Raw genomic sequence first — 25,601 nt, 5'->3', positions numbered from 1 at the left:
CGCTCTCCGCCCCTCCCCCAGCACCACGCGGCCCTTGATCCCCTTCTGTCTGTCTTCTTTCTCAGTCCATGGTGTCTTCACGAGCAAAATCATCAGTTTTCTTAGTCCACCATTTGGTGTTGTTGTTTTGGGGTATCAATGCCTGCTCATACACCATGCAGTGACTGATGGTTGTTTATCAAAGAAGAAGAAAAACAACATTTTTATATAATTTTATTATCGATCCACTTATCTGGGAGATCTAGTTACGAATGTAAAAGAATGCACAGCTGCGTGAGTTGACTGTTTTAGTGAAGCGGCACTGCTGAAGGAAGCTACTCCAAAACAGATGGCATTAATTTACAGCCAACAGCTGCCACTAATTTGTATTGGCTGAAACGTGGCCTATGAACGTGGATAAGGCGCGGCGTGCATTGGCGCTGGCACGTTACAGCACCGACAACATCCAGACAACCTTTCTGCACAGCGGTGAAGTTTCTAATGTTTGAAACGGACCATAGCCACCTAGGTTGTGTTGCTGGCTCGACGCCATGTTTGTGGGCGTGCTGTGCAGTGAAAATGTTACCTGCCGTCGAAAGTTGCCATGAAAGTGGAACACAGCCATCAAACTGTACATCTGGCTTATTATGCACCAATATAGACAGGCCTGGAACGCTTCATTTTATGTCCATTCGATGAACCATAAATAACTAGGTTTGAAGTTTGGAAAATAAAATGAAGCAGCAAAGAGAGAGGAGTACGTCACTACGTGGAAGGGCAGTTGGGAACTAGTCAATTTTCATTAACATAAGGGGAATTTTCTGACTAATAGAACGCTGATGTTGACTTAGCAGTCTGCATAAGCATCGGGGACACTCTCTCTCTCTCTCTCTCTCTCTCTCTCTCTCTCTCTCTCTTTCTTAGTTGGGCGAGAGCAGTCTGTCTGCGTTAATTCAACCGTATCCACCTGTGTTATACGGGGTTCCCCAGGGCTCTGTCCTTGGACCACTACTCTTTTCCCTGTATATTAATGATCTTCCTCTTAGTATTAATGATGACTGCGAACTCTTTGCTGACGATACGACCCTACACACTACTGATAAAAAATTAGACAAAGTTTATTCATCGTTGCAGAACAGTGTAGATGATCTCATTCATTGGACGGAGTATAACCACATGAGTCTTCACCCTAAAAAGACCAAATACATGTTAATAACAACAAGACAAAAGAGACAAAACATACGAAACAATCCTCATTCCATATTATTTGGTAACGACGCAATAGAGGAGGTAGGAGATCATAAAGTTTTGGGAGTAAATATCGATAATAATTTGTCTTGGGCCCATCATGTTCGGTCGGTATGTAAAACAATGTCCAGAAAAATATATCAGTTAAATAGAATTAAACTTTCTAGATCAGCACTCAAGGTTATTATACTTCAGGGCCGGACTAGGCTAAGAGAAGGAGGGGGGTTGCCAGTGGTGGTCCAGGGGGATGTTCCCCCTGGCGAGGTCAAGGGACAGAGCCCCTTGTGGGTGTCAGGAAGCGAAGCCCCCTGAAGCTGATGGGTAGGTCATATTCTGAGATAGGAAAATGGTCGCTCCTTGCATGAAACGGCATAAAATAAACAACAATAAAAAATGTTTTAAATAAGTGAGGTACATGTTTAGGATTGGGGGGGGGGGGGGTGCGCAACCCCCATAAACCCCCCCCCCCCCCCCCCCCCCCGGTAGTCCGGCCCTGTACTTTAACGCATATATACAAACCATCACAGATTATTGTTCAACCATCTGGGACTCTGCCAGTGCTAATATTTTAAAACCATTGTATAGTTTACATAGGCGAGCGCTGAAACTAATTTTACTGAAACAATCCAGTCTTGTATTTGATGATTATAAGAAACTTAAGATTCTCCCACTAAAAGAAAGATTTAAATTAAATGAAGGCGTGCTCCTTCACAAAATACTTTCCGGCCATGCACCACGAACTTTCGTTGCAAACTTTAAAGTCAAACCAAACCGAAAGTTTAACGTCCCAATTCCAAGGATAGATCTCTTCAAATCAAGCTTAGCCTATTCTGGCAGCGTCCTGTGGAATTCTCTCCCGGAATTTGTGAGAGTCCCAATGAGTCTCAATACTTTCAAAAAACACCTTTCAGTTTCACTGTATTTAATGTTAAATTACGAAAAATCACAGTGATGGAAGACTTCGTTTGGTTATATTTTCATTTGTCCAAAGCATCAGTGTTCATTATATCCACACAAAAACACTCAAATTAATAACACATTTACTCGTGCATGTGTATTCAGCATTGTTTTCACTACGTTACATATACGACGCTTTATATTTGTGTATAATATGTAATGTGTAAATATTCATATGTTGTTGTTTTTCTCTACCTTTTTTTCTACGTTAATATCCGTGTAAATATGTGATTAGATTAGTCCCCTCTCTGGGCGAGGGCTGGTTGAAAAAAAGCTCGTTGTATTGCTTATGCCACAACCCTCGAAAAATAAAATTTGATTTGATTTGATTTGATTTGATCTTAACTTGAGTTTAGAGTTTCTCACAAAGACAGTTGAATTTATTCATAAATAAGACACAATGCTTTTGAGAATGAATCATCGCTGAAGCCAGGTACAATTTTTGCGACCTGGCCAGGGTAATTTCTTTGCAGACTATTGGGGAAGAACTTTAAACTGATTGACCGGACGGCAATGTGTGTTTGCCAGTGTGTATGTGCCCAGTGTGTGTGCGAGAGAGATAGAGAGGGGGGGGGGGGGGGGGGGGGGGGGGTGTGTGTGGGGTTAAATGAAACATTAGTACTTCCAAAGGGGACTTAAAGGTCCCTATTACCACCGGACGTACAGTGGGAATGACTGACCAGAGACAGACAAACAGACAGACTGAAAGAGAGAGAGGGAGAGAGAGAGACTCAAGCAGTCATTGTTCATCTATATATATAGATACGACTTGTGTCTGTCTGTCTGTCTGTGTGTGTGTGTGTGTGTTCGCGATGCACGGCCAAAGTTCTCGATGGATCTGCTTCAAATTTGGTGGGCATATTCAGGTAGACCCCAGACACAACCTGGTCGATGAGAATTTTCAACACGTACTCTATGCGCGGCGCGGTGAACCGATTTTGGTTTTTCTGTAGATCCATTCCCAGTAACTCTTCCTTATCTTCTCCAGTGTTTTGCGCGTTTATCTCCCTTCCTTCCAAGCAGCTTCAGATATTCCCGTTACTATTTTTAGAAGGTCACTGCACTGTCCAGAACGCGGCTTTCCTTGCATGTACCCGTAAGTTGTCCTCACTGTAAAAGTGCAAAGGTCGAATCTATTTATCGAAAAATCCACTGTCATTTATCTCTATACATTTATAGATATATACGGCTTCTCTCTGTGTGTGTGTGTGTGTGTGTGTGTGTGTGTGTGTGTGTGTGTGTGTGTGTAGGCAACACCTGTGGATTGTCGAGTTCTGTTTGTGATGGGGTCTGGCGGATTTTGTCTCTCTGTATGTTCTGGCCTTCCTTTGAGAAGCCATAACAGTTATTATAGGGCTTAGAAATAAGCTCTAAAATTCTCAATCCCGTTTGAGTGGACTTCGCCTTCAAAGGTGATTGTGGTGTTTCGGCACTCGGTTACATTTGGCGTCGTCGACAGGGATGGGACTCGACATGAAATGTTCAGGCCACTGAATCATTTTCGTGCTCTTCCCATTCCACCAACCTGGGAGGGACCTAAGCTTGGCGGGTCCATGGTTCCGAACTTTGGGGACAAAGTTCATTCAAAGGGGGTCGAGTGTGACAGGGAGACTACCGTCGCCCTTCACAGCAGACTCTGCAGAGTTGTTCGCCTTAGAAGTTGTGAGCTATTTATAGCTAGCTCGCCAGGCAACACCTGTGGATTGTAGAGTTCTGTTTGTGATGGGGTCTGGCGGCTTTTGTCTCTCTGTATGTTCTTGCCTTCCTTTGTGTGGGCACAAACTGGTGGATGAAAATGTTCAACACGTGCTTAAGCCGGCGAACCGCCACGCTGCATACTCTGTCTCGCGATTCACCCGGCTTTGCCGGGTATTCCTCTAGTAACATATATGTCAGTTAATTTTTATGTACTGAATTTGTCATTGAAAACACGACCTTACCTCACATTAATTATACTTTTTGATATTTTAAGCGTGGTCACTGGTGGATTTAATTGTCCACAATGAATAACTTGGAGAAGAACATAAAATGCTGTTCACATGTCAGACTTGCAACCAACTTTCCCCCAACTTTCAAGCAATTTTAGTTGGCAGCAAGTCAAATCAAAATCGCTGCCCATGTGAACAGCACACACTCGCATATTAGTTTTAAGCGGCGATTCTCGCCAAACTTAGCCTTTCGGGATTGTCCGGTCGTCTTTGTTGTTTTCCGGAGAAGGAAAGGCTAGAGCTAACCAATCAGTAAAGTCCAGACATAATCACTGACGAGTCACGGCCGAATCGAGCAGTGCTCAACTGAGTTTTGGAGTGGCTGCCCCTGAGTCTGGCCCGAATCGTTTCTAAATCGCTGGTGCAGTTCACATGGCAGACTTTTCAACGACTCGGGAGCGATTTTCAAACGGCAAAAGTTGGTTGTAAGTCTGCCATGTGAACAGCACTTAACTTTGACGTGGGTAGCAGTGGCAGATTGACAGACTTCCTTTTTTATTTTGCTCATTTAAACACACACACACACACACACACACACACACACACACACACACATACACACACACACACAAACACACACACACACACATACACACACACACACACATACACACACACACACATACAAAAACACACACACATACAAAAACACACACACACACACATACACTCACACACACACACACACACATACACACACACACACACAACCCCCCCCCCCCCCCCCCCCCATCTCCAACCCTCAACCCACCTTAATTAATTACGCATACAAGTAAAAGTATATAGCTGGCTGAACACGCAAGAAAAATAAGTAAAGAGTAAAGAAAGTAATGAATTACTTCTTTTTAAAAAAAATTTATGAATGAAATACGATTAAAAAAAATATGCATTAATAACATACAACAAAGAATATGACTGCATAAAATACAAGAAAAGTTAAAACCAAATACACAAGGGAATTATTTTAAAATACGTACTCGATTTAAAAATAAACAACAGATGTCAAGTATTGACAGAGCTTTATAATCCATGACAGGTGATGACAGTTATATATTTTTTTGTGCAGAGGATGGGGGTGAAATTGACTCCCTGAATCAGGTGGATGTCGACGGATGTGTGACTTCCGTACGTGACAACCGCGACTTTGTGGTAGGCATCAAACTCCGTATCAGCGTTGCCATCTCTGACAACGGCCGCAATGAACCGGAGGCATACAGGTAAAATATGAGATAATATTGATGAAGAATTGATGAGCCAAAAAGGGGATAAAGGAAACGTGATGGACAAGTCGGAACGATGCTGGACGCAGAGAGAGACAGAAATGGAGAGAGTGAGAGAGAGAGATGGGAAGAAGGTGCAAGGGAAATAATCTGAATTGCTTCCCTTCACCCACTTCTTGTTTCGCTGCGAATGAATGCCCAGCACGACTATCGTGACAAGCGAATTGAATCATTTTTAAATCGCTTGTTTCTTTTCCCCTCTTTTTCCGTTTTCTAAATAATGTTGATTCATTTGTTGGTGTGTATTGATACTTGGTAGATTAAGACTTGCATTGTTTACTTTGTTAAATTTTTATTATTGCTCATTTAGTCAGAAATATACCTGCTATTTATTTTCCGTTATCAACCTATTATTTAATTTGTTAATTCTGTATTTAACAACAATTTTTGTAACAGACGAGCTTTGCAAGCGGCCGGGGAAGCTGGCGTACCCTTGATGGTTCACCACTCTTTCTCTACGGTACCTACTGTCAGAACTCCAGGTAACTATGGCTGTTGGGGTCTCTGTCGACCAAAAGAGTGGGATTCCCTGTAGGTGAAGTTCCTGTAGGGGGGGATTCCCTGTATATAGGGAATCCCACAGGGTGGAGTTTTTCAGTAAAACTTGCAAACCATACTCGAATTTCTAAGCAATATAAAAAAAATATCGAAAAACACCAAATTCTACCGATGTCACTAAGCATCACGTGACTTTCAGCGATATCAGCGATCCGCTACAGGAACTACACCCTGTGGTATTTCCTGTATACAGGGAATACACCTACAGGAACTCCACCTACAGGGAATCCCACTCTATTTGTCGACATTGACCCCATCAGCGTAACTATGCACCACCTCCTGTCAACAAGAATTTTTTTTTTTTTTTTTAAAGCAAGAATTTTTTGTGTGTGATTTAGATAAATATATAATAGAAAATAAAAGAATAAAAAATGTAGTCGATGATTGAGTTAAAAACTGCTTTTTTTAACACATATTGTGATGACGTACTGTTTTGAGGAAATTGATCTTTTGTGCCATTCTTGTTGACATTTCCCAAGCCTAATCAGACCCAGGTTTAATTGTTAATGTCTTTTAAAGATAACTTCCTTCCTATGTTAACTACCATGCAAACCACTGCAGATCTGTCAAGACTTTACAAAAGAGCTTCCCTCCACTTCGACACATACCAAAAAGCAAGTTAAACTTTTTTTGCTGCAAGGGATTTTTTTTTATGAATTAAATTTGCAGATTGACATATATATATCTGTCAGTTACAAACTCAATTCAATAAAAAAATTCTTATGCTACACAGAAAACCGATAAATTGTAGAATTGTGGTATGTGAGCTGATGAAAAAAATGCTGTAATCTCGTGTAAAGGCCTGGAGAGATTTGTGGTGATCTGCTGAATACTTTACACAGAGAAGAAGGAATTCGCTTTGACATGACATAACTCATGGCAAAAAGTAAACTTCTTTGATCTAATACTCACACACTAACAGACACTTACACACCTGCAGAGAGACAGACACATGTGCACTCACACACAGACACACACACACAGACAGACACATGTGCACACACACACACTCACACACACACAGCCAGCACGCATTTCTTCTTCTATTGCGTTGTTGGACTGCAACTCCCATGTAAACTCACAGTGTAGACACAAGTCCGCTTTTATCATGCATAGGGCTGTTTTCCCCCCACCATTCAGGCAGCCATACTCCGATTCCGGGGGATGACAGCATGCATAAAACAATTCTTGTTTTTTCAGGTGTGCTAAGCTGCCCTGGAGACTTGCGAGCAGGGGATATTTTCACCCATGCCTTCCACTGGCACAAGGGCTGTCTCCTTGACAAGGAGACGGGAAGAGTCTACCACGACGTCTGGGAGGCGAAGCGTCGAGGGGTGCTCTTCGATATTGGCCATGGCTTTGGTGAGTTTTTGCTTTGTATTGTATACTCATTGTCTCCCAGGTATGGATATATCCGTACCCACTCATATGTGTCTATCAGACCAGGTACGGATATATCCGCTCAGACTGTTAGCTTCAGTCGCTTCCTGTAACGTCGATCTAACGCCTGCATGCATTCCAGCATGTTGATACACAGTTACTACACAGTTACGACAATTCTGAGTGACCTGCTGCAGCACAGCTGGTCTCGGCAAAAAAAAAACCTTGGTCAACATCGGTGGATTAGAAAGTGTTAAATAAACAGACCAAAAAACCACTGTACTCGCGTGTTTAACGAAGACGATGCAAATGACATTATAAGAATACGCGAGTACAGTATTTTTTGTCTTTTTATTTCTCGCTCTCACTCGCAGTCACCATTGTTCTGCTTTTGTATTGTATAGTTTTGTTGAAGTGACAGAGAAAATTCCTTGCACAGTGGAACCCCCTTTTAAGACTCCCCAATTTAAGACTCCCTTCTTTTTCAGCCCTTGTTTTCTCAGACTTTCTGTTCATAACCTTTGTAAAAAATCTAAAATTACCCCCTAGTGGTAAGGCGTTTGCCCCGTGATCGGGAGGTCGTGGGTTCGAACCCCGGCCGGGTCATACCTAAGACTTTAAAATTGGCAATCTAGTGGCTGCTCCTCCGCCTGGCGTCTGGCATTATGGGGTTAGTGCTAGGACTGGTTGGTCCGGTGTCAGAATAATGTGACTGGGTGAGACATGAAGCCTGTGCTGCAACTTCTGTCTTGTGTGTGGCGCACGTTATATGTCAAAGCAGCACCGCCCTGATATGGCCCTTCGTGGTCGGCTGGGCGTTAAGCAAACAAACAAACAAACAAACAAACCCCCATTTTAAAACTCCCTCCTTTTTATGACCCAATTGTTCCCTCTTTTGTGTGAATACGCATGCTGTAGATCTTGGTGATCCATATCAGAGTTCAGGGGGTCAAGGGGGTCCACTGTGTAGTTTTGTTGAAGTTGCAGAGGAAATTCCTTGTGTGATGGTTAGTTAGGCCAAAAAGAAAAATATGTCTGTTTCCGGTAACCCGGCCGACCCTATTTTTAAGCGCCAACCCTAAAGTTTTTTTTCGCTTTTCGAACAAAAAAATAAAAAATAAAAAAATTTAAAAAAAGAGGAGGTAATCGGTTGATGAGACTTCACAATCGAAGAGACTTACCTCCCGTTTCCGTCGTCACGCGAAAAAAACATGGCGGCCAATGACGCCGGGAATCCCTCTGAAAACGTAAGGGAAAAAAAACGGAAAAAAAAGAAAGACCGACCGACCCTATTTTTTTCGCCGATGTTACCGGAAACAGACATATTTTTCTTTTTGGCCTTATCACCCCGTCACATAGGCAGTTGAATTCCTTCTTCAGAGGAGTTTATCATTTGAATCTGGCAGGCAGCTCCTGGTGGGTAATGGGTGGAGTCAAAAATGTTCCAATATTCCGGGTCAACATGTGTGCAGACATGATGAGTGCTTCAACCTCTTTCGTGTGAATAAACATGCAGGTGATCAAATATTTATGCTGAAGATCTTAGTGATCCATATCAGAGTTGAGAGGGTGGTAAAAATACCAACATATTCAGCATGCACAATCTGCTGCCTTGATGACGGGGCAGAAAAATATCTTGCATGTGCATGGTAACACATAAGAAGGGTGGGTTAAGGGGAGAGATTTTTCCGATCTCCAAGGTCAACTTATGTGCAGAGTGCCAGTGCCTTATCCCCCTTCGAGTGTACACACAAGCACAAGACCAAATGCACACAGAAAAGATCCTGTAATCCATGTCAGAATTCGATGGGTTATGGAAACTCTATAGAAAATACCAAGCATGCTTCCCCCCAAAAGCGGCGTATGGCTGCCTGAATGGCGGGGTAAAAATGGTCATACACTTAAAAACCCACTTCTGCACAAAAAACAACCCACAAGTGTATGTGGGAGTTTCAGCCCGTGAATGTAGAAGAAGAAGAAGATTGCTGTTCTTTTCTGCTCCTAATATCTACTCCCATTGCTTTCTTTTCTGCTCCTAATATCTACTCCCATTGCTGTTCTTTTCTGCTCCTAATATCTACTCCCATTGCTTTCTTTTCTGCTCCTAATATCTGCTCCTAATATCTACTCCTAATATCTACTCCTAATATCTGCTCCTAATATCTGCTCCTAATATCTACTCCTAATATCTACTCCTAATATCTACTCCTAATATCTGCTCCTAATATCTGCTCCTAATATCTGCTCCTAATATCTGCTCCTAATATCTGCTCCTAATATCTGCTCCTAATATCTGCTCCTAATATCTGCTCCTAATATCTACTCCTAATATCTGCTCCTAATATCTGCTCCTAATATCTGCTCCTAATATCTACTCCTAATATCTGCTCCTAATATCTGCTCCTAATATCTGCTCCTAATATCTACTCCTAATATCTACTCCTAATATCTACTCCTAATATCTACTCCTAACATCTACTCCTAATATCTGCTCCTAATATCTGCTCCTAATATCTACTCCTAATATCTACTCCTAATATCTACTCCTAATATCTACTCCTAATATCTACTCCTAATATCTACTCCTAATATCTGCTCCTAATATCTACTCCTAATATCTACTCCTAATATCAACTCCTAATATCTACTCCTAATATCTACTCCGATTGCTTTCTTTTTCTTCACCTACCATTTTAAGTTTTATTTATTTGCTTGCTGTTACTTTGTTTCTTACAATTTTCACTGAATGTTGTGGGCGGGGATGTAGCTCAGTCGGTAGCGCGCTGGATTTGTATCCAGTTGGCCGCTGTCAGCGTGAGTTCGTCCCCACGTTCGGCGAGAGATTTATTTCTCAGAGTCAACTTTGTGTGCAGACTCTCCTCGGTGTCCGAACACCTCCGTGTGTACACGCAAGCACAAGACCAAGTGCGCACGAAAAAGATCCTGTAATCCATGTCAGAGTTCGGTGGGTTATAGAAACACGAAAATACCCAGCATGCTTCCTCCGAAAGCGGCGTATGGCTGCCTAAATGGCGGGGTAAAAACGGTCATACACGTAAAAGCCGTGGGAATTTCAGCCCATGAACCAACAAACAAACAAACAAACTGAATGTTGTTAGTTTCTGTAACTATTATATGTAGACGTATTACTACTTGATGTCACACCGTGGTTTGTGTAGGATCGTTCGCATGGCTGGAGGCGGAGGCATGCACCAAGGAAGGCTTTTGGCCCGACATAATCAGCACCGATCTTCACACTGCCAGCGTGGATGGTCCAGCATACGACCTGACTACCGTCATGTCGAAAATGTTGCACCTTGGGATGCCTCTGAATGACGTCATCGCTGCTGTGACATCCAAGCCTGCAGCCGCCATTGGGAAGAGCCAGGAGATCGGTTCATTGAAGGTACAGTGGAACCTGTTGTGTAAGGTCCCTCCAGTGAGAGGACACCTTTCAATTAAGGCCATCTTTTATTTTTTTTAATTTATTTATTTTTTTTTTTTCGTCTTTACACCTGTCCCGTTGTGCTCTCACACCGCCCCATCCCTGCACTCACTGCTCCATCCACATCTGAATTTTGTTCCGCTGCCAGACTTGTCGATTTTACAGACGCTCCAGGGGGGGATGCCGGGTCGCTGCGGCAGGCTACCCTCGGAAGATGACACTGCACTTCTGTTGAGTCACTTTGACGGTGTTCAGTAGTGGGTCTGTCCCGAGCTAACGGATGCAGCCCACTACGTAATAATTTTTATGCCTCCTACTAACGACATTGACTGTTTAGTCGCGGAGCCAGACTGAGTGAGCGTCACCTCCGGAGAGCAGACCAAGGCCATCTTTTCTTGTCCACTAGTTAATTGGTCTATGAGGAACTCCCCTTCAAAGATTGCTGGAAATCTGTGAAAATCAGTTCTTAAATCAGAGAAATGGAGGTCAACTCAAGGTCTGAGTGTAGGTTTGTGTACCTCATCATGATAAGACTTGAGAGTGCTTGGGGTTATTTCTGTTGCCAAGAAATACCAAAAACAGATAAATTATTGAGTAATGTAACAATGTTAATATATACGTTACATGTATTTGTATTTTTTAAGCAAAATATGACATTTTACACAGATCGAGACCGTCAGTGTTCCTCCGAGACCGTGCTAGTGGTCGAGGTGAACAATGACTGTCGAGATCTGTGTAAAATGTCATATTTTGCTTAAATAGACAAATAACATTTATGTATCGATCGATTCTCGTTAGAATTCCTTTTAGTTTTTATGATTGAACGCACACAAACGTGCACTATTTTGTAGTCTCGGCTGTCCGCCTAAATATGAAGTTTTGTCAGCCTCTGACGTCACATGGCTCAAAGAAGGGAAATCCAGTGTTCAATCGATACATTTCTTTTTAATGTTTCAGATTGGCAATGAAGCTGACATCACCATTCTACGATTAGACAAGTGCAGCATTGAGCTGGAAGACACACGAGGGGAAACAAGAACGATCACGGAAAGGATCGTACCGGTTCGTGTCTTTCGATCAGGGGTAGAGTATCCCATCCAGGAGATTGTACCATGGCCGAATTCAGCTAGTAAGGAGAAATGCCAGAAAGCCTGCAAGCAGTATGCTGCCTATGCTCAATCCAAACAAAGTTTGTGAAACTGAACAAGACAGTGTTTGCTAACACTTCACTGTTCTTACTGAGTGTGTAGAAATCAGTTGTCAGCTCTTGTTCAAGACTTGCACAAAGAACACGGTGTTACAGTGGAACCCCCCTTTTAAGACCTCCACAAGGCTGAAAAAAACAGGTCTTAAAAAGGAGGGAGTCTTAAAATGGGGGTAATTTTACAGAGGTTATGAACAGAAAGTCTGAGAAAACAAGGTCTTAAAAAGGAGGGAGTCTTAAAATGGGGGTAATTTTACAGAGGTTATGAACGGAAAGTCTGAGAAAACAAGGTCTTAAAAAGGAGGGGGTCTTAAAAGGGGGGTTCCGCTATATTTGGCAATCATGTTTCTGGAAGTGCCCTAATTTATTTTAACAATTGATACTTAAATCTGTGGATTTTTAAGTCAACTGAAACCTACATAATTATGGCAATACATATTATTGGTGACCACAAATGGCAACTGTTGATTGATTGCAAGAGTTTACTCAGTATCAGGAATGGGCTTTTGATTTTTAATCACACAACTCTTAACTTTCTCAGGAGAAAAGAACTGGCACGGTTGGCCTAGTGGTAAGGCATCCGCCTCGTGATCGGGAGGTCGTGGGTTCGAACCCCGGCCGGGTCATACCTAAGACTTTAAAATTGGCAATCTAATGGCTGCTCCGTTTGGCGTCTGGCATTATGGGGTTAGTGCTAGGACTGGTTGGTCCGGTGTCAGAATAATGTGACTGGGTGAGACAAGAAGCCTGTGCTGCGACTTCTGTCTTGTGTGTGGCGCACGTTATATGGGTGTTTTTCAAAAAAGAACGAAAAATGAGACTAGTGAATGGTTAAAAGTGAATTTATTCCAAACTCTTAACAAATGCGTTGACATTATTCAGCACACCCAGTGCCATGTTAACATAAGATTATGTACTCTTAATAAAGAATGGTTTTGCCAAAAAAATAAATAAACAAAAAATATTTTGTTGCAGTGGTCAGTCGTGTTACTCTTTCTTTAATTTTTTTTAGGTTGAAAGAAATGTTGACAGATGACTAGTTTGCCTCCAGTATGACAAAAACAATACACTTTTCACTTTCTGAAGAAAAATATATACCTTAAAGTGAAAGAAAGCGATAAAAATTAAAGAAATTGTCACTCAAATGAATAAAAATCATTTTTGAAAAATGTCAAACATCGCCAGCAGCTTGAAACGTGTACATTTCTTGCAATTGTATTTTTCTCGAATCAAGTATTATGAGAGCATTGAGCAAAAGATAAACAGACTGAAAAGAATGATATCTTCCTGGAAATTCTGCATTCAGAAGCCTCAGTAACACCAATGACATGTGAGTAACACGACTGAGTAACATGACTGACGTCTCATAACACAACTGACCATCCTTAGCTAACTTTGATTTATGAACTGATTTAAACGTAAAGTTAATTAAATGGAACAAACAAATGTGCTTATAGTAAGAAATTTTTACTTTATTTCCACTTTTTAAGCCTAACTCCACAATTTGACCCAAAAAAAATGCAAACTTGTCACAAAATAAACTGTAATGATAGCGCCGTGAATTTGCACAGGCCTAGCAAAATCGCAATTTTATATGATTCAAGGAAAGAACAAAATCTTATTCATTTTCAGCATTACTACAGAAGTGTACTGCAAACATTTTGCACTGTAACATTATTGATTCTAACAGCAAAATTACTGACAGATGGTAACAGCACTGAGACCAAATTGCCTTGGCTGGTTTCGACAAAAGTTACACGTACAAAAACGATCAGGAATGTTTACTTACTGTTTGACAGAAATACAATTCTTTTCCTCAAACGGCGAAGACAAAGCATAAACAGGATTATCTTTAAAACAACTAAAGCTGCACAGTGGTTTTTTTAAACAGTAACATTACAGGCATGGTAACACCACTGACACCAAATTGCCTTTAGATGTATCGACAAACAATAAAACGTTCTGAAACAGATCAGCAGTGGAATCCCCAACGTTCTGGCATGAACAGTACAGTGACCTAGCTGGACTCTAGCACATTCAACTACTCAGGAACTTGTTTAGGAGTGCAGTCAGCAGTTGGTGAATATGGTAGACCCGGTGTGAAGTGGTTTGGGATCCAGTGCGTCATGTTCATGTCAACACGTGCAGACGTCCATATATATATAACTTAGATCTATAATATAAAATTATAATATAAAATTAGATCTAACTTGTTCGCGTATCCATTTCTGGATCTGCAGGCTGGTACAGAGTTACCTCCCTTTAGGCTTTTTCAAATTTCCCTTGTTTTAACCTAATTTCTTGGTTAAAACTTGTCTAAATTTCTAAATTCTTTCTTAATAAATATCAATTATACACTTTGGCCTTAAATCAAAGTGTTTCCCTTCACAGATATCCTCTTGGGGTTGTCAGATGAGGGTAGTCTCCCATGCCAACAGAAGCTACCATTCAGAGAATGGTTTGCTTCTTAGTTGGATACCATGGGTTGACAACTCTCGCCATCAGTACCACCTGACCACTGATGAGACACAATAGTGTCGAAACACGTGTCTGGTCTAGGTACAAATACAATGGTCCTCCTCAGGACTAGATTACCTTGCGATACGTCCCCCACAAAGGGACTTTGCTCTGTAAATCTCGGTCCCCCTTGAGGAGGGTCTGATGCTCCCAATAGGCTGTCTGTGAAGGGATACTTATTTCTCTCTCTTTCTCTGCTAAGAGATTTTAACAAATCTCGGAAGAAAGTCTCTGCTGACTTTCAATTGTTTCGTTCACAATTTCTGATGTTTTATATATATATATATATACCCATGAATGTTTTTTGCTTTATTATCTTCATCCCTTCCGCTTCCTTTATTCGTTTTACGGTGTTCTCGTCCATGGACATTCCAGGAAGGTATTCGTCAGAATACATTGCAAAGCTCTTGATGATGTGTCCTCTGCGTTAGGCCTATTTGCTGGTCTCGAAGCATTTCCTCAGGTTTTCTTCTTTCAAGTAGTATTCAGAATAGTTAGTTAGTTAGTTAGTTAGTTGTTGCTTTTTGGGTCCAGCGGACCATATCGGCCAAATCAGAACCCCACAAGTTTAACATTACAAATATTTAAAATAAACCAATGTTACTAAACAAAATTAGGAACGTCACCCGAAGGTAACATAACAGCTATATCGAAACCCTACGTGTCAAGGACTCCTTTAAAAGTCCAAAGAGAGCTGCAGAGCTGACCTTTGTAAACATATGTTTCAAGCTAGAAGTGTCAAAATACTTCACTCGTAGATCATACAGATCAGCGCACTCCGTGAGAAAATGGCTCACAGAAAAACTATTATCACAGGCGTGGCACCATGGTGCCTTTTCTCTTTTAAGCAGATGGACATGCGTTGTATAGGTGTGACCAGTGTGTAGCCTAGCCAGAACACTTTCGTCTTTTCTACTTGCAGCCAACAAAGGAAAGGGCTTTGATAGCTCAGGGTGTATCTTATACAGTTTAGTTTCCTTGCAGGTGGACCAACGGTCTTGCCAGAGTTATAAACTGTAAAAAAGGGTCTTCCGACGAAGGTCGGTGAACAAAACAAATTGCTCAGGAAGAGGTGGAACCGCCATCTCCGGAGCATCCTTTGCTGCCTTGTCAGCAGCTTCGTTGCCTTGTATGCTCATATGACTGGGCGCCAACATAAAATTGATGATAGTATTCAGAATGACACGTGTGTTCATGGACAATGCGGGCTCTAAGTTCTGCTGGTCGCTGATCATGGCCAAAAGCGTAGATACTGCCACATGCTCGTAGACAATCACCATCTGCTCTCACAACAACAGGATACGTTTGTGCATTGGGTATTTCCGCAGCAGAAAGAGCCATGACATAAGATTACCTGAAAAACAGTAATATTTGATAATCATAACAGAGTTGTCTTTTTATAAGAAATGATCCCGTAAAAAGTCTTGCATTCTCTCTCTGGCACATCCCTACACACCAACCCCAACCCCCTCCTCTTTCACTCTCTCTCTGCCTCCCCACAGGGACACACGTATAATCAACAATTATAGACGCAAAAGAAGTATGTGGCAGGCAGAAGAATGAAAATAAAACCAGGAAAGAATCTAAGATCAGTCGTGTTACCTCTTTGTCAGTAGTGTTACCAGGCACAAGGTAACACGACTGAAAGTAACACGACTGATAGAATTCATTTGAGAAAATAATGATCACTCCCCAGGCCATGCGTTCTGAACAAACACGTGTCCCAGTAGTTTTGATCCTAACATGAAACAATAAAAAAGTAACAGAAGAATGTAAATTCCTTCAGATTGCTAGAGACACACAGTAACACAACTGATTCGTTAAAAAAACACATCTTACCTTTCTGCACTTGTCGGGTCCACCATACACAAGCGATTAAACTCGCTTAGCTGTTCCCGCTGCAGGAAGCTGCTGAAGGATGGGGGATAACCACAGGCCCAAAATGGTTTCAAAAAACTGGAGTACTCATTGTTTAGGTCTGTTTAACTGTTCTGGTAACACCACTGACAAAAAAGTGAGAGACACTCATTTTTGAGAGTTTAAGTCCACATTCAGAGTCTGGGTCAACCTTACAATCAAAATCTGTTGCAATAATCCAAATGTGCTCCCGTAAGCAATTTTTTGGATATTTTTTTAATGGTCTACAATTTGTTTTCTTCTTTGTAGAGGTGGTGGAAGTTTTGAGTGCCTTCAAAAAGACAGGCATTTTTAGATACCCCTACATGTTTAAACCATGCAAAACTAACTTTCAAGTGTCAAGAATGTACTTTAATGAATGTTCATGTTGTTGTCTATTCATTTTTATACAAAACAATATGTATTATACTAAGATAGATAGGACATGTTTCTTTCTGAATTAATTTAAAAATCAAAGACACGTTTTTCGTACATTTTTGAAAAACACCCATATGTCAAAGCAGCACCGCCCTGATATGGCCCTTCGTGATCGGCTGGGCGTTAAGCAAACAAACAAAGAAAGAAAGAAAGGAGAAAAGAGAAATGGCATCAACCAACCTTACCAGTTTGATTAGCCGATTTATTGGCTGATTATTTAATTGATTGATTGATTGATTGATGATTGTATTCCTGAATTGTTTTTCTCTGTGTGCTAATCAGATACTTTGATTTCACACCAGTTTGACTGGCTGTTTGATTGATTGATTGATTGATTGACGATTGACTATCTGAATTGTTTTTCTCTATGTGTGCTAATCAGATACTTTGATTTCACACCAGTTTGACTGGCTGTTTGATTGATTGATTGATTGATTGACGATTGACTATCTGAATTGTTTTTCTCTATGTGTGCTAATCAGATACTTTGATTTCAACATGTAATTGCTGTGAAGGTGCTATTTTGTGTGATTATGGTTGATCATCTACGATTGAGCTTATTTAATCTTCTACCGATTAATTTTGTCATTTATGATTCAAGTTGAATTGGTTTTGAAATCCTGCGTACATTTCCTGCCACCGTTCTAAGTGCAATTAGATGTGAACGCATGTTTTAAGTGTTTTTGTTGTTTATCCCAGCGAAGCTGGAGGTATCCCACGAACACTATACTGTAATCGACTTGAGAAATATTCATACCGATAATACATAATAAAGAAGGATTCTTTGTGCCCGGCTACGGGCTACAGTTGAAGATGGAAGTTCACCAAAAATTGGGACCATACATGTACTAACAAAAATACGGTGGGTGCAATAGGCGCCCCCATTTTTTGAGCAAACGCCACCCAAGGCCGCTTTGGACGGGTAGAAATTCAGTAGTTTCCAAGTCTATGGATAAAGCTTGCATAAGAAGATTACGTCACGGTCGAAAGTCTTTGACGTCAATTAATGCATCATGACGTCATGCCTCCCTGTAGTCTTTTTCTCTCGTGCGGTGTGTGTGTGTGTGTGTGTGTTCATTTTGTGCACATGTGTTAGTGTTACTGTTTTTGTGTGTGTGTGTGTGTGTGTTTGCACGTGAGTCTGTACTCGTGTGTGTGTGTGTGTAAGAAAGAGAGAGAGAGAGAGAGAGAGAGTGTGTAAATGTGTGTGTGCATGAGTTTGTGTGTATGTTTGTGTATGAGTGTGTATATGTGTTGGTTTGTAAAGGTGTGTGTGTCCGTCTGTCTGTGCGTATTTGTTTGTTTGTTTGCTTAACGCCAGCCGACCACGAAGGGCCATATCAGGGCGGTGCTGCTTTGACATATATAGGCTAACGTGCGCCACACACAAGACAGAAGTCGCAGCACAGGCTTCATGTCTCACCCAGTCACATTATTCTGACACCGGACCAACCAGTCCTAGCACTAACCCCATAATACCAGACGCCAGGCGGAGCAGCCACTAGATTGCCTAGGTATGACCCGGCCGGGGTTCGTTTAACCCACAACCTCCCGATCACGGGGCGGACGCCTTACCACAAGACCAACCGTGCCGGTCTATGTGCGTATGAGTGTGTGTTTTGTGTGTATGAGATTTGTGTGAGTCAATGTGTGTGTGTGTGTGTGTGCGTGCATGCGTGCGTATGTACATGTGTGTGTGTCTGTATAAGAGAGAAAGAGTGGGTGGGTGTGTGCATAAGTGTATGTGTGTGTGTATGTGTGTTTGTAAAGGTGTGTATGTCCGTCTGTCTAGGGGGGGGGGGTGTGTTTTGTGTGTATGAAGTGTGTGTGTGAGTGAGTGTGTATGTGTGTACGTGTGTAACTTGGGGGGTGCTCGTGTGAGTGTGTGTGTTTGAGAGAGAGACTGAGAGAGAGAGGTTTGTCTTTCGCTAGGGTATGCAGTGCCTTGGCGTTGCACTTCTACTTAATTTTTTTATGCAATGGCTGTAATTTTTTCTTTGATGCAAATTTTACATCTTATAAACAGATTTGCTCGAATAATTTATAAGCAACAATCATTCCATGTGCGTAATGTTTAAAAGAAAAGAATGTCCACTTGATCTATGCACTCGATTCATAATTACTATTGCTCGGAAATATTTTGTTCTGATAATTAAGCAAAAATATGGAAGCTGGTTGGGAAAATGGAAGCTGAGTATTCATATGGATGTTGCATATGTTTCTGTTTAATTGAACATTATTTCAGACTGCAGTTACCCCAGTTTGTGTGCATGGAGCAACCTATGAAATGCACTTATATTTTGTCATGTATATGATCAGTTATGCATATATATATATTATCAATTAAAATCAGAAAACTCTGTGTGAAAGAAAAGATATCAGAAAAATAAAAAATTTGTTGCATGAAATTGAAAATAATATTTCATAAAGCCATGAACATAATCCTGGTGTTTGACTTCTTGCTCTTGTAGCCTTAAATACTTCTCAAGCATTTTATGTCGACAAAAGGAAACGGCTAAAAAAAATGTTTTTTTTTTAGGTAACTTGTTATTTCAAACAAGATATCTTCTGGCCCATTTTTGGCTCACGTAAGTGTAGCCTATGCGATGCTAACTTTTGTCTGTCTACGCGTGTGTATGTGTGTGATAGAAACTTCAACATTTGACTGAACACCGAAATACTAATTTTACCTGGTTATTATCCAAGCAACAGCTTCAAAGTATTGAAGCAATGATTAACATTTCGTCGGCACGTATGTAGTTAAAGTGTGTATCCAAAGAAAATGGGTGGTGGGGGGTTTTGGGGGGTAAAAACAGGTGACTGGTTTGTGTCGTGTGTGGTATGTAGACCAGGTCAGGGGTCAAAGTTAAGTCAGATTGCGTGAAGGATTGTGGTATAGATACAGTTCTCACACAGCTGCAGTTCGGCGATTCGGGGAAGACGATTTCACATTGTTCGGTTTCGTAGCCCCAGAAAAATAGATAAAGAAGATACCAAAGGAGATTTCCTACAGGTTGATCTGCACAGCGTGTTTCCAGTGTGTGCGCGAGGAAGCGCTGTCGAAAGCGCAGTGTCGATCTGGCAGTCGTGTCCCCGTAAGTAGGCTACAGACAGACAGATCTAGATCTAGTGTCTCCCACTCTTGCACCGTGTCACCTATGCTTACTGTGTGTGTGTATGTGTGACGGAGTGAATGAGTTTGTGTTACTGTTTGTCGATTTCTTACGGGAGCCTTGAAGGCTTCGCCTCTTGTTTTTCTTCTTTTTAGCCGACTTCATTTCAATGCTTCAACCTAAATCAAACGTTAAATGAAGGAAAAAAATTATCAGGGTAAAGTGCTTTGCTCTAGAAACAGCATTTTTTTCATGGCCAGTTTCGTCATTCAAACCAGTTTAATTACATAGTTTCACCACTCTCTCTCTCTTTCCCTCTGTCACATACATACACACACACACACACACACACACACACACACACACACACACACACACTGCAAAATAATCGCCTGCAAAAAATTCTGGTGATATATTTTGATCAGTAATCTGCAGGAAGAAACATTTACAAAAGTAACGTTTTCAGATCTGTCCAAATTTTGAGAGCCAGCTCTTGTGTAGTTTGTCTCAGATCCATAAGAACGAGAGAGAAATATAAGGCACAAATGAATTCTTTTTAAACTATTCAACATAATTCTTTTCCCTATGCACATAGGTGTGAAATATTATGATAAATGATATAACTAAAACCAAAAATGTACACAATTTTTAGATATATGTGACCCTCCACCACGAAATGAGTCGCATGTCACCTTTGCATGATTTTCATATTTTTACATTTTCCTAAAGAGTTTTTTATGCTCTATCCAGTGGTGAAAACCGTTTTAGAAAAGAGCGAAAACTGTTTGAGTTATAAGCCTGTGACTAAGGTGACCCTCACACTGTTACTAGACACCCACCGGACTTATATTAAGCCTAGCGCAGAACCGCGCGAGGTGACATGCGACTCATTTCGTGGTGGAGGGTCACATATATACAATTATGAATGAAATGTAGAATTGGTTTGAGTTAAAACAATGCATATCAAATCTGTCTTGCAATGAAAATAAAAGAAGTCACTGATAACTAAATATCAACTTTTAAGTGATGTTACAGTAAAACTGCATCATAAAATACAACCTTGCTCCAAAAAAACGCGATACATCTTTACAGGCAAAACAAATCGGACAAGATTCAAACACACTCGTGTCCCCCGAAAGCGGCGTATGGCTGCCTAAATGGCGGGGTAAAAACGGTCATACACGTAAAATTCCACTCGTGCAAAAAACACGTAGTGTACGTGGGAGTTTGAGCCCACGAACGCAGAAGAAGAAGAAGAAACACACTCGTGTTTGACCCAAAGAGATCTGTGTAAGAATTACTTTAAGATCTTTTTTCTTGCATAGCAAATGCAGAGACGATAAATGGTGAAAAGTGGGTATAAGTTGCACAATATCTTTTTGTTTTACATGCTGAAAACTGACAACAGAGAAAATTGACCGACTTTTATAATCGGAGCTTTTTGGACACTACATGATCGAATATATATATACATGACAAATTTGTGTGAAATTACAACTGAACAGGTAATTTTGCTCACAGCTCCGTGTTCCTGTGCACAGTTTCTGTAAATTCTGTGCCTTCTAAGTTGTCTTCCCACATACCTGAGTGATAGTTCCCTGTGCATTGGTCACGTTTCAGAACTAAGAAAGATAGAATGAATCTGTGTGTGTGTGTTTTGTTTATTTTTGCGTGTCACTTGTCATCTTTCATTCTAATCTTGGCCAAACAATTATTGCAACAAATTTCGCACCCAAATTAAAGCATTTATTCTCGTGTCATTTCTTCAAACTTTTTATGCCAGTTAAGAAGGATGCTCACTTGACTTTCTGGATCACCTTTCGGATTAAAGATTGCTTTTACAGGGATCACGTGACGGCCGCTAAAATAAGAGTACCCTCAAAATCAACCGGACAAAAACGGAAGGGACCAATTAAAAATTGACGAAAAATCACAAAAGGCAAAACTTTGCAACTTTTACATACGAGATGAAAGTCAAATCAATTATCTAGCCAGAACATGTTGTTTTGTTCAGTTAGCTTGTGTATTTCGTGTACTATGCTATTCCTACTGATGCAGGTGTTGATCGCATGAGCGGTCAAAAACATGAGTTTTTGCATACATTTTGAGGGGTAATGAAAGAGCATAGAAAGTTTGAATGAAATGACACGTGAATTAATACTTTACTGGGCGGGGATGTAGCTCAGTCGGTAGCGCGCTGGATTTGTATCCAGTTGGCCGCTGTCAGCGGCGAGAGATTCATTTCTCAGAGTCAACTTTGTGTGCAGACTCTCCTCGGTGTCCGAACACCCCCCGTGTGTACACGCAAGCACAAGACCAAGTGCGCACAAAAAAGATCCTGTAATCCATGTCAGAGTTCGGTGGGTTATAGAAACACGAAAATACCCAGCATGCTTCCTCCGAAAACGGCGTATGGCTGCCTAAATGGCGGGGTAAAAAACGGTCATACACGTAAAATTCCACTCGTGCAAAAAAACACACGAACGCAGAAGAAGAAGAATACTTTACTTTGGGTGCAAAATTTGTCGCAATAATTTGTTGGCCAATGACTTTGTTCATGACTTTAAAACTCATTTGTCATAAAATTCCAATATACCCGTTTTTCTTGTGCGCTGTCACAAACACAATACATGTAAGCATGAGGTAACTCTAAAACAGTGTTAATAAAATAACAAAGAAGCATTCTGTTCACACACACACACACACACACACACACACACACACACACACACACACATATTTTTGGCAAATTAACTGAGATAAACAGCCTCTTCTTTTTGTTGTATCATGGACGTTGCAATCCTCAAAACAGCAGTGACCGAGAGAGGTCTGCCTGTTGTAAATGTACAAACGTACAGTTTTGATTTCCTCGACACTGTTCATGTTAACCAACTCCGTCTCTCTAGAAACCCTTGGTCTTCATTAAGCATCCAAGCTTTGTCAAAAGAGGTACAGGTTTTTTTAACAGTTCACGTGCAACTCACTTTTGACTGCACCTTCAATTCACACTAACATACAATTCACAGTGGATTTTCAAGATAGCAAATACAATCAACACCATCTTCTTTTTGTTTTTTTAAGTAGTCTCCTCCTAAGAGTCCACACAGCGCCTCTAAACTTTCAATGCTCACCGTGTTTGCTTGCAAACACAACTGACACAAAGTTCAAAGTCAATTCACACAATCTTGAAAAAGCCGCCTAGAATTCACAAAGTTTTTCTTCACAATCTTCTATTTCCAATCACTTTCACATACAATTCACACACCTTTTTGTCCCTTTGTATGCCATACTTAAAAAGAAAACAAAGAAAACTTGCATCCATAAATTTCGTACCCTTATATAATGTAAGTTCACATTTGCAAACTCTTGTGCAAAGCCCATGAAATTATATTAGACATTGTGGTGATCATGTAAGGCACAGCAGATCTTCAGACAAATCTTTGTGGGTTACCAATAATAGTATCACACTCACAGCAGCCAGACACTGTTCTGGTTGGTATATTTTATAACGAGTACAGGCAAAGGACACTTCACATTTCAGATAAAGGATAATTAAAGGACACTTGACATTTTAGATGGAGGATAAATAAAGACAACTTGACATTTAATATGGAGGATAAATAATAAAGACAACTTGACATTTAATATGAATTATAATTAAAGGACGCTTGACACTCGTTGGGCTGCTGCCCCACAATCCCAGAAGGAATAACAGGTACATGTAGTAAGTAAGTACACTGTCACTGGTTAGTTCAAAGATCCCTTCACGCTCCTCCTCTACACGCGGGTAAAGTTGGCTAGACAAGCCTTCTTCCCCTGGTTGTAGACGAGCAGGACATAAATACAAAAATCTCTGATCTAACAAAAAGAAAAAAGTACACTTGTTGGTCATATGTTGCGGGTATGTCATGTCACTCATCTAATACACCAGACGAGAAGTTATATGTAATCCAATCCTTTGACGAAAGCCCATCTGTTAACTTCTCTGAAGATTAGCCGAGTACAAATGTACCACGGCCTATATGGCAGGATGATCCTCTGAAGATGGAGCATGGCTGCCTTTATGGCAGGAGAATCCTCTGCAGATGGAGTATCACTGCCAATATGGCAGGATGAATCTCTGAAGATGGAGCAAGGCTGCCTATATGGCAGGGGGATCCTCTGAAGATGGAGCAAGGCTGCCTATAGGGCAGGGTGATTAAAAACAGTGGTACACGTAAGCTTCCTATTGGGATGGCCGAGTAACGTCCTCTGCACCGAGTGTTGAGAGCAGGTATGCTCAACACAACAACACCAGCAGGTAATCCTGGCTGTAGCACGAATAGACACAGGTAGTCTTAAAACAGACAATAGAGCTATCACACCTTTGGAGGTAAAAACTGTCTATCACCATACTCCTTGGGAATAAAACCAACACATTTCTTGCAACACTTCTCATCTTTAAATCCAGCAAAGCTCTCACATCCGTAAAGCCTCATTTTCACTGGGCGAACAGTCAACTATGCGAAGTATACTTCTGGAAGCTGGCCGCACAGAGCTATAGTACTGAGTTTTTGGCAAAAAGACTTCGAGAAGACTTCGCAAAGTCGACTTCAGGCTCAATTACGGACAGCCTTTATAAGTCTGCCAAAAGTGTACTCTTGTTTAATGTTTGGTCACATTGTCCATGTTTTCATTCTAAATTTTCCCCTTGCTCAGCATCCACGGCCAGCGTATCAAAATCGTCCACGAGAACCATGGGAAGGATGGGTTCCTTGGACAAATTCTGCCAACTGCCGACGTCTTGTTGTCGCAACTGAGACAGACTGGCCTCCAGCCTTAGACCCGCAGTCTCCGCATCTTCTTCCGCTGGCATATCGTCACTGAAATCGTAGAAATCCCAGCACGGTGTTTCTGGGCGAGAGGCTGGACTGAAGGCTGAATCATGCAAGGGAGATAAATCCAGAGCTGTGTGACCGCGGGGAGACAACCCTTCTGAATCTGTGGAGCTGTGTATGGTTGTGGAGGAGGAGGGGGCGGGCAGAGAGTCTGAGAGTATAGTAATCTCCCCTGGTACAACGGCGATTTTCTTCTTCTTGGGTGTCATGGATGGTGAACTGGGCGATCTGTGTTCAGAACTGTTTTCTTTACGAGGAGTTTTCGGAGATGATTCACTATCCGTGACATTCTCACTCAAACCTCTCCTGCTGCTCTTTGCAGGGGTATTATCCACGTCAGACTCTGAGGACGCCCCTGGGGACACCGCTTCTGCAGGAATGATTTTTTTGCGCACAGCCTTAACATCCGAGGCCACAGAACTGGGAGAAGAAACTGTGGATTGTTGCAGACTTTCACAAGATTGCGATACATCCATGTTCACTACAGTTTCCTCTGCAGGCATTTCAACCGCAAAGTTTTCAGGCACTGACTTCTGTGAAAGCTCGGTGGGAATGATTTTCTTCTTGGTGCTTTGCCCAGAAGCTGTGGTATCTACACAACTCATGTCTATCGGTGTGCTTCTGGAGCTCGGACGCCCACTGTCTGTTATCACATGGGGGATATCATCATCATCATCTTCATCATCATCTGTGTCATCCTCCTCCTCCTCCTCGCCTGACG

The 25,601-nt window shown here is 41.4% G+C and overlaps 2 protein-coding genes across 4 annotated transcripts in view; one reads left to right on the top strand and one right to left on the bottom strand.

The window, feature by feature from the left end:
• The window catches only part of LOC138978645 (deacetylase Oant_2987-like), a 35,766-nt gene extending 16,500 nt beyond the window's left edge, over nt 1–19,266 (top strand). The window contains exons 3-7 of the mRNA XM_070351413.1: nt 5,239–5,389; nt 5,849–5,934; nt 7,211–7,372; nt 10,570–10,796; nt 11,793–19,266. Coding sequence (XP_070207514.1) covers nt 5,239–5,389; nt 5,849–5,934; nt 7,211–7,372; nt 10,570–10,796; nt 11,793–12,032 — 866 coding nt within the window. The 3' untranslated portion in view covers nt 12,033–19,266. The remainder of the gene's footprint in view (nt 1–5,238; nt 5,390–5,848; nt 5,935–7,210; nt 7,373–10,569; nt 10,797–11,792) is intronic.
• A 1,134-nt stretch (nt 19,267–20,400) lies between these two features.
• LOC138978643 (uncharacterized) overlaps nt 20,401–25,601 on the bottom strand; it is a 60,211-nt gene continuing 55,010 nt past the window's right edge. For all 3 annotated transcript variants that reach the window (XM_070351410.1, XM_070351411.1, XM_070351412.1), the window contains one exon: nt 20,401–25,601. This exon is cut by the window's right edge and continues 521 nt beyond it. In XM_070351410.1, the coding sequence (XP_070207511.1) occupies nt 24,676–25,601 (926 nt within the window). In that variant the 3' untranslated portion in view covers nt 20,401–24,675.

This window comes from Littorina saxatilis, linkage group LG10, assembly GCF_037325665.1.
Source record: "Littorina saxatilis isolate snail1 linkage group LG10, US_GU_Lsax_2.0, whole genome shotgun sequence".
NCBI classification, from domain to species: domain Eukaryota; kingdom Metazoa; phylum Mollusca; class Gastropoda; order Littorinimorpha; family Littorinidae; genus Littorina; species Littorina saxatilis.
Note: the sequence above shows the minus strand (reverse complement) of the source record. Positions and strands in the feature narration are given on the sequence as shown.